General features: G+C 44.0%; 1 protein-coding gene across 1 annotated transcript in view; it reads left to right on the forward strand.

Annotated features, from left to right (window-relative positions):
- syt9a (synaptotagmin IXa) overlaps positions 1-10,789 on the forward strand; it is a gene marked incomplete at its 3' end in the record, with an annotated part of 28,570 nt that extends 17,781 nt beyond the window's left edge. Inside the window, exons 4-7 of the mRNA XM_083650637.1 lie at positions 908-1,028; positions 1,146-1,317; positions 3,139-3,268; positions 10,721-10,789. Coding sequence (XP_083506763.1) covers positions 908-1,028; positions 1,146-1,317; positions 3,139-3,268; positions 10,721-10,789 — 492 coding nt within the window. The remainder of the gene's footprint in view (positions 1-907; positions 1,029-1,145; positions 1,318-3,138; positions 3,269-10,720) is intronic.
- Positions 10,790-14,488: the final 3,699 nt, after the last annotated feature.

Below are 14,488 nucleotides of genomic sequence, written 5' to 3' on the forward strand. Positions count from 1 at the left end.
GTGGGAGGCTTTTATTAGAACAGTGTGAGAGAAGGGAGTTTTCCTGATGTTTCAGAGGCATCTAGTCTAGACTGACAGTACTGCAGAGGCATCTAGTCTAGACTCACAGTACTGCAGAGGCATCTAGTCTAGACTCACAGTACTGCAGATGTGTTTCAGAGGCATCTAGTCTAGACTGACAGTACTGCAGATGTGTTTCAGAGGCATCTAGTCTAGACTGACAGTACTGCAGATGTGTTTCAGAGGCATCTAGTCTAGACTGACAGTACTGCAGATGTGTTTCAGAGGCATCTAGTCTAGACTGACAGTACTGCAGATGTGTTTCAGAGGCATCTAGTCTAGACTGACAGTACTGCAGATGTGTTTCAGAGGCATCTAGTCTAGACTGACAGTACTGCAGATGTGTTTCAGAGGCATCTAGTCTAGACTGACAGTACTGCAGATGTGTTTCAGAGGCATCTAGTCTAGACTGACAGTACTGCAGATGTGTTTCAGAGGCATCTAGTCTAGACTGACAGTACTGCAGAGGCATCTAGTCTAGACTGACAGTACTGCAGATGTGTTTCAGAGGCATCTAGTCTAGACTGACAGTACTGCAGATGTGTTTCAGAGGCATCTAGTCTAGACTGACAGTACTGCAGATGCAGTTAATAACCAAGTGCCAGTAGATGGCCAAGCCATTTTTTTAACCTTCAGTCAGTTTTTAAAGCTGCAATACTGGTCAATAGTAATTACTGTAAATACATAATTTCTTGTCTACTACTGTAGATGCCTATGAAGAGTGCCTGGGAGATATTAAAGCTATTTTAAAGATACCTCTGGTGACAGAAACTCATACTATATCATCAAAGTCATGTGTAAGAAGTGAATAAACATTGTTGTAAATGTGACTTTTGTTTTCTCTCAGGATAATGTGGACCTCGGGGATCTGATGCTCTCCCTCTGTTACCTGCCGACTGCAGGCAGACTGACCATCACCATGATAAAGGCCCGCAACCTAAAGGCTATGGATATCACTGGAGCATCTGGTAATTAGAAACCTGATACTGTGTCAGACTGCTGGGGCACCACAACTTGATGTGTACTGGACTGGTATCCTGCATAAAGCAATGACTGACAATGCACCTATCTCTTTCTCGTCATAGATCCATATGTGAAGGTTTCACTCATGTGTGATAGCCGCAGACTGAAGAAGAGGAAGACCTCAACGAAGAGGAACACTCTCAATCCGGTCTATAATGAAGCCATCGTCTTCGATGTTCCTCCAGAAAATATAGACCAGATCAGTCTGTTGGTTGCAGTAATGGATTATGACCGGTGAGGTTGCTTTAGGAGAGAATTTAAGTTCCATTGGCTCATGTAATAATCAATAAGCTATAATTGCATAAGCATAATTATTGGTATGAGTTATGAGTTATAAATGCATATCACATAGACAAAAGGCAATACAGATTCATACTCAGATAACCTACTGTATAAGGCACATTAGCAGCTCTTTCTACCTCACACCGTGCACTGTCATGGTGGCCTTGCAGGGCTCAGAGTTGCCTTCAAAACCTGCATCAAGACAGATGCAGACGCAGGTTCACATAGTTACATATTTCATTCCATTCTTCAATTCAATTCCACATAAACAGACAGCTTATGTCATTGTGGCCGTGAGCGGAGCACAGGGACAAGCTCACTGAGAGACGTGGCCTTGCTGGACTTCTGTCTTGGCTACCCTACAGCGCCCCCTTCTCTCGACTCCTGCCCTTGCTTCTACGAGCTGGTCAAAACATAGCTTGTGAAGAGATGTGAGATATGTGAGAAGAATACTATTTGAGATATGTGAATACACAGTATAAAACCTTTGACTGTGTGTCATTCTGTACTGAGCTCCTGATCTGGAAACAAGCCAGCTTTTCCAGGGAGCCAGTCTCTGTGCAAATGGAAATATTCTGCTTGCACAGGTGCTAATACAGAGCTCCCTATGACTACACAAAGTCCTATTTTTATATGGTCTACGACAGGGCTTTTCAAAGTGTGGGAGACTGAGCCTCCCCTCAGAGAACATATAGACAGCAGCGCCTCCCCAACCGCCCACCCACCCCATTATCATTGCCAGTATTACTATATTATTGTTTTATGCTCCACTCGGGCATAAAGAGTTCGAAAAATGTTGTAAACATCTTTATCCTATATTCTTTAAGATTTTAAAAGTTCTCTATCCTTCTTTTTCAAATATCTTTTTTTAAACATTTTTATACATCTTTATCCACTCTGAAGGAATTTTAATTAAAACATGTTTAACACATCTTCACTTTATTATAACAAGTGGGATACCCGCCCCGTGCAGTGTATTGAGTGTATGTTGCGTTCTCTGCATGTTCATCCCCTATGGACTGTGTCTGCAACCAGGCTGGCCAGCACGGACAGACAGTTCCCCAGCCCCATAAATCGTATAAAATTAATCTGAAATAGCTCCCCAACAGATACAAAAATATGACCATATGTGTTTGATGTACATACAAAGAATTGCCGCAATCGGATTTGTGAAACACGCATTTCAAAAAATTCTTCTTCCTGCCTGAGCTCACCTCAACAGAGGCAGCCAGACTGCGGGCACTCTGCCTCTGGCTGAAGCCCTTCAGTTTTTGCGGATCCGCGAGTGCACCAGGGTCCGCGTGACGTCAATTCCGTCATCAGAGGGTGTGCGTGCTGCTGGCTCTCTGCAGACGACGGCGTGGGCTACTTTTGTGACCGCGCGGACATGTCCGGTGGAGGCTGTGCATTTTCTTCTCTCCGCGTCACGTCGTCGCACCTCCCCTGAAGTTGGCTCACGCCCCCCAGGGGAGGCCCGCCTCACGCTTTGAAAAGCGCTGGTCTATGACTAACTCACACAGTACTTTCAGCATTTGACATGCTTTCATGTTTCATTCATATTCGCTGCAGGGCAATTAGGTTGAAATGCTTTCGAAGTGCAATTTGGAAGCTAATGACTCAAACTCTGCATCTATGTCACACACCTTCAGTTTTGTTGCTCTTTGGACATCCAAGAAATGATTTGATTTCACTGTAAGTATGCATAACGCGTCCTTATCTCCAGACTGCAGGGTGGCTTGTAATAGGTTTCTCTCTCTCCTCCTGTTCCCATAGTGTAGGCCATAATGAAGTCATCGGTGTGTGTCGGGTCGGCAACGACGCAGAGATCCTCGGTCGAGACCACTGGAGTGAAATGCTCACATATCCTCGAAAGCCTGTCGCCCGCTGGCATCCTCTCGTTGAGGTGAAGACTGAAGTCTGTGGTGTATGTGTGTGTGTGTGTGTGTGTGTGTGTGTGTGTGTGTGTGTGTGTAATTACAGTGCTGTTGTAAGGTTTGACATATACATGTCTAGGTTTCCAGACTTAAGAAGGGACAGGCTGTTTGTTACCTACAAAAGAAGAGAACGGAGTCTGACTAATTATCTGATCTTTGGTAGAGGTTTATCTTCAGTCACTTGCGTTTCAAGACGTCATGCTCATTTCAGAAAATGACAGGGAGATTGGGCTTGAGTGGAGGAGGATGTCTCGCCTCTCATACATACTCTCACCTGTCTAACTACAGAAGTCACACAAGTCTACTTTAAGGCCCCTATCGTTGCATCGGCGCAGTTTCTAGGCCGAGCGGCAGGCGCAGATTAAAGCAGTGGGCGTGGAAAGGCGCACTTGATATCGTCGTGCTGGCGCTAGATGCAGCCCAAAGCATTACAACCACGCCTTTTAGGCGTAAAATTATGCACCGTCATGCTCATTGGATAAGTGCAATAAACGAATCGCACGCTTGCCTTTTTAGCTCCAATTCCAGTGATCCCGCAAAACCAGACGAAAGCCAAACGCTCTGCCCCCCCCCCCCCCTCCCTTCATCCAGCCTGTCTGTCTGCATTATAGGCTATTATTCCATATTATTATGCTTCTCAAACCAATCTAACTGCAGTTTCAATACTGCAAGCATGTAAATACGCTACACTATAGCAAGATCAAAGTGAAAATAATGTTCTATGCATCAGCTAGAAAAATATAGCCTATTAGATTGGTGAAAGTTTGTCCAGAAAGATATCATTTTCTCTCGCCTGCTGCAGGAAGGATGATGCACATAAATATACCCTACATTATGTCAAGTCATTGCATAAATGTGTTTTTATTGTAAAACTAAATGTGAAATAGGGCCAAGTTATTGGAGGGACATCACAGTATAGCAGATGCCATTAGAAGCGCGTTCCGAAGCGCGTTCCGCTGTTACTTCTCTAAATCACGTTAACTCGACAAGGGTCGACAAGGGGTATATATAGGCCCAGGAGGACATATATGTTTCACATAGGGTGGTGTTTTCATTTCGAGGTTTTATTTGGTCCAATATTGAAATGTTGACAATGGCAGGCTGTGTTACCATTACACATTAATTTAGAACTACCTTTTATATCTATTTTGGCTCATTTGGTGGCTATTTAGTAGCGAAATGAAGAAACACAATGCATGCTGGGAACTCAGAGAGAGAGAGAGAGAAGGGTGACAGAGAAGAAGCAGTGAAGGCACAGAATAGGCCTGCTTTACAAAAGCGCAAAGCGCTAAATGTAGGCCAGGTCCCAAGATATCACTAGGCTGGTATTTAGCGCCGACACGCCCACTTTGGGACTGCGCCACGCCCATTCGGCCTAAAGCGCATTTGGCAGCCTAAAGCCTATTGCTATCTTGCCGAAACAGGCGCAAGGCACGTTTTTTTGCGGTTAAGGCCCGTAATAGCGCCGATGGCCTGTGGGAGAATAGAGCCCCTTGTGTATTATTGGTGCAAAAGTGATGGTACAGCTAGCTCCTTTCTTCGGCACCAAATTGTTTTTTGATGCCAGGTGTTTTAAGTCCTCCTTCTGGAAATTGGCACCGCAGACAAAGCCTCCCTCTGTCACACACACAGCAATTATTTGCAGGAAGATCCTTTCACCCTTGTTTGTGCCTAGAGAAATCTCACATTCAACCACCTTGTCCATCATCTGCACCACCACCATCTGGGTGCCGTTCTTCAGAGTATGGTCGGGACCTGCTTGTAGGTTCTTAAGCAGCATGTTTGGAGCTCCTACCTTCAGTCTGATGGCATGGTCAGGCATTCCAGAGGGCATCAGTGATTGTGATTGTCTTCTGGAACAGGGTCAGCTGAAAAAAAGACGTTCTCTTCTCCAGGGAACTCATCTAAGCACATGTTGTTGATGTGTTTAATGCCCTTGTTCAGAGGAGTGTATATAGTGCCTTTCAGAAGGTTGTCTTTGTCACCAGATGCATTTTGTAGGTTAGGGAAGGTCTCAGAAACCAGAGTCTTCAGATCCTTCACCCAGTAGTACCCTGGAGGAATCCTGACCTGAACTTCACTTTCCCCCGTGTTGAATTTTGCCTTCCCCCAAATCAATGAGGTAGCTGGAGAACTGCTTTTCAGCCTCGTCTGTCCTCATGTTGACATTCATTCAGTTTGTGCTCCTGCAGGAGAGGATAGAGGGTTGACATTGATGCAAGCTGTGACTATTTGAGGCCTGTCTCGCCTCCTCTCATGACAACTGCTAGTCTGCCTAGACGGGTCTCCACCAAGCAGCACGGCTTTGCCGCCCCAAGGGAGCTCTGATTCCATCATGTCCTTCAGAGTTCTTTCCACACACTCCACATTATAGCGGTGGACACTGAATATCTCATCCCAGATTATTCAACCTGCTGTCTTTGATGATCTTAGCCAGGGAGGACTCAGCTTTGATGACGCAGACAGTTTCCATAGATTGGAATGAGCATCTTGAATCTTGAATTAGATGTCCTACAAACCATCAAGGTTCTGAGCAGCCAAGCCTGTCTGCAAACACCACAGCAGACTATCACTATCATAGACATTGTGGCATCATCATCGATGTCATAATAATAATAATAATGATAATAATAACTTTGATTTATATAGCGCATTTCAAGGAAACCAAGGATGCTTTACAAAGGTGAGTCATAGACTTTGTGAGACAGTGACATCATCAGTAAATCTTACATAATAGGGCAGATTCCAACCCACACGAACATAATCAACATCCACCATCCTATCACATCATAGACATGTCCCGCCTAAATCGGGACATCCCCCATCATCGCTCATTATTTTCCCAGAGTTTCCCTTTCCGTTTTGACCCACTTTTCCCTACTAAAAGTACAGACGTTTAGGTGGAAGCATTTGAAAATTGCGAGAGCCAACCGTCTGTTTTAAGAGACTAACCCGGAAAGCCATTAGAAGAAGAAGAAGATAGTGATGAGCTCTGTGAGTGCGAAGGCCTGAAAACGTAAAATATTGCTGTAGTGCCCCCCGTGGGCGGCTATATATATATATATATATATATAGCTGCATCTGTGAGCCCACGAAGCGGGCAAGACCTTGAGGGCAAACCAACGAAGCACGGTAAAAATGAGCATTGCCAGTTCAGTGGGCGAGCCATTGAGGGACGCTAGAAAGGAGGGAGCGAAGCACACTCAATTTATCTATATATATTTGGCACTTATTAACAATACACAGTGTGATTCACATTGAACTGTACTGTTAACTTTGCAATCTGAGATCACTAATATGTATCTGATTCTACTATTGTTTAAAGAAATTACTTAGTTTCAGATATCCCATGCCAAATAACCTTAGCCTACAGAGTGCAAAATACAGTACATCTTTGTATTCAATAAACATGTTTCTGCTGGATTGTACGCACAGCACATATACATTGCCTTCATGTTCAACACGGCGTTGCTCTGATGTTAAACGTTATTATGAAGTGTGCATGCCTGAAGGTGTGGCTGGTCCAGTGCTTGTCATTGCCACCTATAGTCGATGAACCGTATACCAGAACAGCTGACTTTTCATTGATCCAGATCGCCTGTGAAAAGATTCTCTATTCACAAAGTCAGCCTCATATTCCCCCAGGCTGTGATGATGGATACGAATGCAGTTTATTGAATCAATCACTCTCAGGAATCCTACAAAGGAATTTCAGCATTCTTAATATGCAACAGTACATTTCATTCATTATTCATAACCATAGTCAAATCATGTGAGATACCTGCTATGATAAAAAGCCCTCTATTATAGCCAGTTCGCTGTGAAATGAGCCCTTATTACTATCTGTGTAGCCAAGGCCATGGATCCACGGAGAATGACTAAGATCATGAAACTTTATTTATCCCTATGGGGAAATTAGTAGGTTGTTGCAGCAGCAGCAAAAGCAATAAAATCAATAGGGAAAAGACAAGTAGAGTATAAGCACTATATAAAAACAAAATAAGCAATACGAAGACTATAAAACAATAGAACAATAAAATAGGATTTAAACAATGTACATTCTGCAAATGTGCATGGAATTCACATTAGCAGTGCAAACTGGACCACACATAATGTACGTGTTGTGGTTTGGAGACTAGTGCAGTAAAGAAACTGTGTCCTTATCAATATATTACAGAATGTGCCTTAGACATACACGATGTGTATATTACAAGCTGTTCAGTAACGATAACCTGAACATGACCTGCGCTGGAGCAGGTGAGCAGCCTAAGTTACCATGGTAACATGCAAGGTATTTGATGTACCTCACTTAAAAGTGAGCCCCCATTGAGACATGAAAAAAGCCACTGTTAAGCACAAAGTGAGCTCGTTAAATCACTCTCTTTTAGCTCGGTAAATCACTCTCTGACAGGCGTCGAGAAATGACAGGCCCCTAGTCTTATTTAAATGGAGCGCGTGCCAGTTCAGTCATGTTAAGTCTTTATTTTTTCATTTTATATAGTTCAGTGGGAAACATCGAGAGGAAGACAAAGTAGGGGAGACGCAGGAGAGAAAGCTCTGATGGGGTTCAACCTCGTGCCTGTGAGGATTCAGATGCATGTGGTCCTGATGGGGTTCAACCTCGTGCCTGTGAGGATTCAGATGCATGTGGTCCTGATGGGGTTCAACCTCGTGCCTGTGAGGATTCAGATGCATGTGGCCCTGATGGCGTTCAACCTCGTGCCTGTGAGGATTCAGATGCATGTGGTCCTGATGGGGTTCAACCTCGTGCCTGTGAGGATTCAGATGCATGTGGCCCTGATGGCGTTCAACCTTGTGCCTGTGAGGATTCAGATACATGTGGTTCTGATGGGGTTCAACCTCGTGCCTGTGAGGATTCAGATGCATGTGGTCCTGATGGGGTTCAACCTCGTGCCTGTGAGGATTCAGATGCATGTGGTTCTGATGGGGTTCAACCTCGTGCCTGTGAGGATTCAGATGCATGTGGCCCTGATGGCGTTCAACCTCGTGCCTGTGAGGATTCAGATGCATGTGGCCCTGATGGCGTTCAACCTTGTGCCTGTGAGGATTCAGATGCATGTGGTTCTGATGGGGTTCAACCTCGTGCCTGTGAGGATTCATGCATGTGGTCCTGATGGGGTTCAACCTCATGCTTGTGAGGATTCAGATGCATTTGGTCCTGATGGGGTTCAACCTCGTGCCTGTGAGGATTCAGATGCATTTGGTCCTGATGGGGTTCAACCTCGTGCCTGTGAGGATTCAGATGCATGTGGTTCTGATGGGGTTCAACCTCATGCTTGTGAGGATTCAGATGCATTTGGTCCTGATGGGGTTCAACCTCGTGCCTGTGAGGATTCAGATGCATTTGGTCCTGATGGGGTTCAACCTCGTGCCTGTGAGGATTCAGATGCATGTGGTTCTGATGGGGTTCAACCTCGTGCCTGTGAGGATTCATGCATGTGGTCCTGATGGGGTTCAACCTCATGCTTGTGAGGATTCAGATGCATTTGGTCCTGATGGCGTTCCACCTCGTGCCTGTGAGGATTCAGATGCATTTGGTCCTGATGGGGTTCAACCTCATTCATGCCTGTGAGGATTCGGATGCATGTGGTTCTGATCTGACATTTGGTTTTGCGTGGTGCTGGACAGAAGAAGTATAGGGACAGTGGGTGAGGTAGAGAGAATACAGAACACACATTCTGATGAGAGAGAAGAGAGAGGCATGTTGGGGAGTTGAAGGATAGCATCTATGACCTGTGCACTCAGTCTGGAATAATGCCTTTATTGCAGGGCTATTGAACTATACTGTATTGTTCAGGGGGCCACATTGTCAGAAAGCTAAGAGCCCGGGGGCCGGATATTATTATTATCATCATGTAGTAGTGCTGTACTGACACAACGCGCCACCACATCTTCAAAATTTAGATTTTACCACGTACATTTTCTTTTAAGATATATATATATATATATATATATATATGGCTGGCTTAGCCAGTGACTCATAGGAATAGACTACGTGACAACCAGGAATAGACTACGTGACAACCAGGAATAGACTAGTGACCACTGGAGAGACAGTTGACAGCCGGAACAGGGACGGCACCCGGGAGCAGTATGGGTTAGCGCCCCAGCCTGCGTCTTCCGTGAGGAAGAAGCCCAACAATCCACGAGAGGCCTTTTAGGAGGGCCATTCAAGCCACAAGTGGAGTCTGCAGTGCCACCAATTACTGGTACTGCATGGTATCCACCAAGATACCATCACGTCGGAATGAGATGGTTGGAGCGGGGCAGTCTGGTGCAGCGCACAGGTCCTAGACCTGGTGAGACGAAGGAGGAGCCCGGCCGGGTGGCAACCCACAGAGCCCGGTCCCTCTACGTACCAGAGCCCTTCTCCCCCCCGGTCCCGGCAGAGTAGTTCCGGAGCAGCGGATTGAGTGGCCCTGACCACGTGACCACCTTCGACCCTTCCTAGAGGGCTGACCGTGGGTAGCTACTGGGACGTAAGTTGGGGCTTGGCCAGCCCCGGCTGGGTCACCTGGGCGAGGGTGTATGATGTTGCGAGACCCGAAACATCCTATGACCCCAGGGTACATCACTGAAGATACGTCCCAGTTGCATCCATGCAATGTTTTCTCTTTATATATATATATATATATACATATGGCGGGCCGGTGTGGGCCGCCAGTTGAATAGGTCTGCTTAATTGTGTGTATTTGTGTGTTCTTCAAATATCTGCGAGAGAGAGAGAGAGAGAGAGAGAGAGAGAGAGAGAGAGAGAGAGAGAGAGAGAGAGAGAGAGAGAGAAAGAGAGAGAGAGAGAGAGAGAGAGAGAGAAATTAAGTTTGTTATGGTTTCCTGCGGGCCAATTAGAGTATGTAGGCTCTACTTTGAAATGTTCATTTGAGCTGCAAGAAAGCACATGTATTATTTACTTCCTCCCTAGCCATTTCAGTCAAGGTTGTTTTATCTTTACAAACCCTCACACTCCAAATAAAAATGTAAAATAGCCCTAATATGCAGAGATGTTTTGAAATATAGCTCTGTTTACATATTTGACTACCAAGCGAAACTCTTTGTCCATAAAAGCTTTCATGTCGTTGCATGTTGCAAAAAAAAACGTTTTAAATAACATTACAAAGATTCAAAGATGAAAAAGGAGGCATTTAGGGATTGTTAAACTAGCCAATCCTCTGTACTGGTGTAGCATCTCTTCTTTGGAGGTTCCGAGATGAACTTGTGGGAGTTTGGGAGTTGGAGAATGTCTTTGGCTGTACTGTATTTGGTATACAGTGTAACTGTAACTGTATCTGTATCTGTATCTGTATCCGTTTATAATACTCAGTGTGAGTTAGTAGATCTGCACATCACATGTATGGATCATTTCTGTTTTACCGTCTTTCTCCTTGTCTTGTCTTTTGCAGTACCAGGGGAACACAGGTAGTAGCCAGGGTGGCTCCTGTAACTCCCTGAAGACGCCCCCCTCTCCGTAGCCCTGAGCAACACTCCACACCGGAGCAACTATCAGTTTGACGCCCCAGCAGCCGAACCTCTGGACAATGAAGGTGCTGTGGATTGCAGACATAATGGTAATCAAAGAAGAATGCAAACACCCATACAAACCATGGATATATGAGAGACACAAACTGTCTATAGCTCTGCTTCTCGTAGAGCTTTGCATGGAGGGCTGGGTTGGTTCAGTTGCATGTCGAGGGACCACAAAGTGGATGTTATCTTTTCTACTATGTTCCATAAGAAAAACAACAGGCACATGAGGACACTTACATTAAAAAGTCTTAAGTCCTAAGCCTGGGTTTGTAACTGTTTTTTTTACATCGTCTTGTTTTAATGGGGTGTGTCTGTATTTGCAAACTGTTGAACTGCCATACTTTTTTCTCTTTTTTTGTGATAAATTGGTGCATGAGGTCATGATTCGGTGGGATATTTTTCTCCTTTGTTTCTTGTTTTTGGAATAGAATGTGAAGTTCTGTCAAATGATCACGACGTGCAGTGGCGATTAATTTCTAGGCTGTAAGTAAGGTATGTTAAATGTTATCAATAAATATTCATACGAAAACAGTCACACTGTAATCAACATTGATTGCGAATTTTCGAATTTCGATGAACTAACGAGTATACTTTTTTTTTTAATACAAGAAACAGATTCACCCATCCAGTGGAGGAAATGCATTAATGTGTTGTGAAAGAATAAAATATATGGAAATTAAATTTAAAAAAGGGTTGGAAAGCTGATATGGTGGGTTGGAGGAGACTTGTCATTTATTTTGTAGAATGTCATTTCTGTTGCAGATTAGATACAAATCCAATCAATTAAAAGGCAGCAGAGTGAATCACTGTGACAGGCCAGAATGGAGTGAATCACTGTGACAGGCCAGAATGGCTGCATGTGTGCGCAGATTATCAATGCCTGGAAGCACAGCCCTCCAGTGTACCTTAATTAGCATCTTCTACTCTGAAGCCGTTTGGAGACAAAAATGGATCTCTAGAAAACACACGATATCATAGCACACATTTGCAATGACTTATCTTGTAGTAAGTGGCCAATCTTCTTTCGTTAAAATTGGCTAAGTGGTGTCTGTGCCGGCGGCAATGGGTGTCACGATTGTGATGTCATCAGTGATGACGTCATCACTGATGTCACTCGAGCAATTGTGATGTCACTTGAGCAATTGTGATGTCACTTGAGCAATTGTGACATATATATATATATATACATACTGGTATATATATATATATATATATATATATATTCTTGTAACAGCCCCGCCTATAGCATAAGAATTTCACACACTTATTGTACTTATTGTACAATGGAGTGGCAATCATTATCTTGAATCTTGTAAACAGTAGCTACACATAATATATTGGGCCACATTTATGTCCGAGGGTGATAAACCAACCCAGCCACTTGTGAACGGTCTCTCTATCTCCTGGCCAAACATCCTGTTTCAACCAGAAATATCTTGAATTATGGAAGCAAGACACAGTCAAAATGCCGTTTCCTTGTGACTTTAAAAATGTCTATCTAACCACTGGCTTGTTCCACTTGTCTTTGATAATTCCTCTCATCTGCAGCTTTCATAAAGCCGCCTACTAGTTAGAGATGGTTTGATGTTGTAGGGTGCAAGTCATAATGCAGGTGTCATTACTATGCAGAGTGTCATGGGTCTTTTGTGGGGCCTTCATGACAGCTCGCTGCAGTTGCTGCCGTCTGGTTAACAACCAGGACCTGATCCACTTGCGCTACCCCTCATGCTGCATTTGGCAGTGTGTGTGTGTGTGTGTGTGTGTGTGTGTGTGTGTGTGTGTGTGTGTGTGTCACAAGGGATTTCAACACCAAGGGAGCGAGTGAGCGAGTGAATGGGCGAGTGAGTGTGGGTTGTCACTGGAGAGCGAGAGGTGTGTGGGTTGCTTGTTAAGCTCTTGTTAGTGGGCTGAGTCTGTGACACATTAGTATGCTGTACTGCTATCCAGGTGCTTGCAGACACCTCTCACGAAACAGCACACACGCGTCTCACCAAACATCTTGATGTAGCGTAATTATCTGACATTATCTGGCCCCTTAAAGGCAAACACCATGACAGCTGAAGAGTCAACATCGCTCGCTATAGAATAGACTATCTATTCATAGAGGAGTATCTCACATTGGGGGGAAATATGGTCACTCATTGACACTGACAAATCCTGTGAATCACCTGTACAAGATAATCGTTTCATAATCAGTCTATTCACAGTCATCTTATAGGACTGACCTTCTGTTGCTCATCCTACTTCCATGATGTAGAACATCCATCAGTACTGGTTTCCAGGCTAACACACCGTAATCCATTAAGGTAAGGTCGCACCTTGCGAGAGATATGACTGTTGATACTATAGAATGATAAAGAGATTGAAACAGAGGCAGAGATATACAGTATGTGGGATGGGAGAAGTGAATCACTCTCTCTCAGATACAGCAGGTGTATGATAGAAGCATGACTCTGCTGCTCTATGTACTTGCTGGCAATGAAACAAAGTACTGGGACACAATGTCAGGATCTCTATAGGAACACCTTCATTTGATCTATGTAGAAACAGTCATCAAGATGATGATTAATTATCACAAAAACAAACCTCTCTTTTTCTTCAGTGGAACTTAGCACAAGGGTTTCTTGGATGAATTGCAATGAGCCAACTACTGCATTTATTTATTGATTTATTGATTTATTGATTGATTTATGATGCATGAATGCATGAGGACGCATGAAAAACTGAGCTAATGCTCAAGAGGTTGGCTGCCTCAGTCTATACCGTCTACAAACACGGGGAATCTTATTTGTAAAACTAATGAACACCAGCATATTTGAGTATATTTTCAAATATAGAGAATATGAATAAAACAGCGTCTAAATAACATTGGAGAACTGAATTGCCTCCCCTGATTGAATTATGCAGAATCCCAAGAAGAAAGATTCAACTATGGAGGCCACACGTAAGATAAATCATGATGTGATTGAGGGGATGAAGCACTAGGCCCATTTTCCTCAACGATGTGATTAGCTGTCTGGGTGCCAATTACATCTGTAATGGAGGCTATAACACGGTTTATGCTGCATGCTAACTTAAGGTGGCCTCGCCTATTTGTTCTTCTGCATTTTGATGGGGGTTTTATTGTCTTGTTATCCACCCTTACAGTGTCGAGCATTTTAACACTGCTGTCTGCTAATCGGCTGGAATGGAATGGAGGCTGTCATCACATACTGTACTGTAGGCCCACTACACTATTTGGCTGATTTAGCATACATCAGAAGAACACTATTAGAATACATCGAATACATAGACCTCGACTGGAGCACCATATTGCGCCATAATGTCTTTCTATGCAGCTACTTTAATATACGTTTTTTCAAAATGACAGTAGTGTCTGTGCTAATATATTGATATAACGGTGTCACCTTCAGCAGCAATGCACGCATAGCAAGCACAGAGATAGACTAGAGAGCAATATTACCACCATGAAATGAAATGTAAAATCTTCTTTTGCATATGGGATTTCTGCATTAGAGTTTTATCTCTTCTGTCATGCCTGCAGTCTCCAGATGTGCAGCCTCCCCCAGGGCCCTCCACTGCCCTACATGCGTGCGTAATAATCTGAAGTAGCGTATAATCTTAGACTTCTTCAAAGGTTTTTC

Source organism: Poromitra crassiceps (assembly GCF_964638095.1).
Source record: "Poromitra crassiceps genome assembly, chromosome: 14".
In the NCBI taxonomy this organism is placed as follows: Eukaryota; Metazoa; Chordata; class Actinopteri; order Beryciformes; family Melamphaidae; genus Poromitra; species Poromitra crassiceps.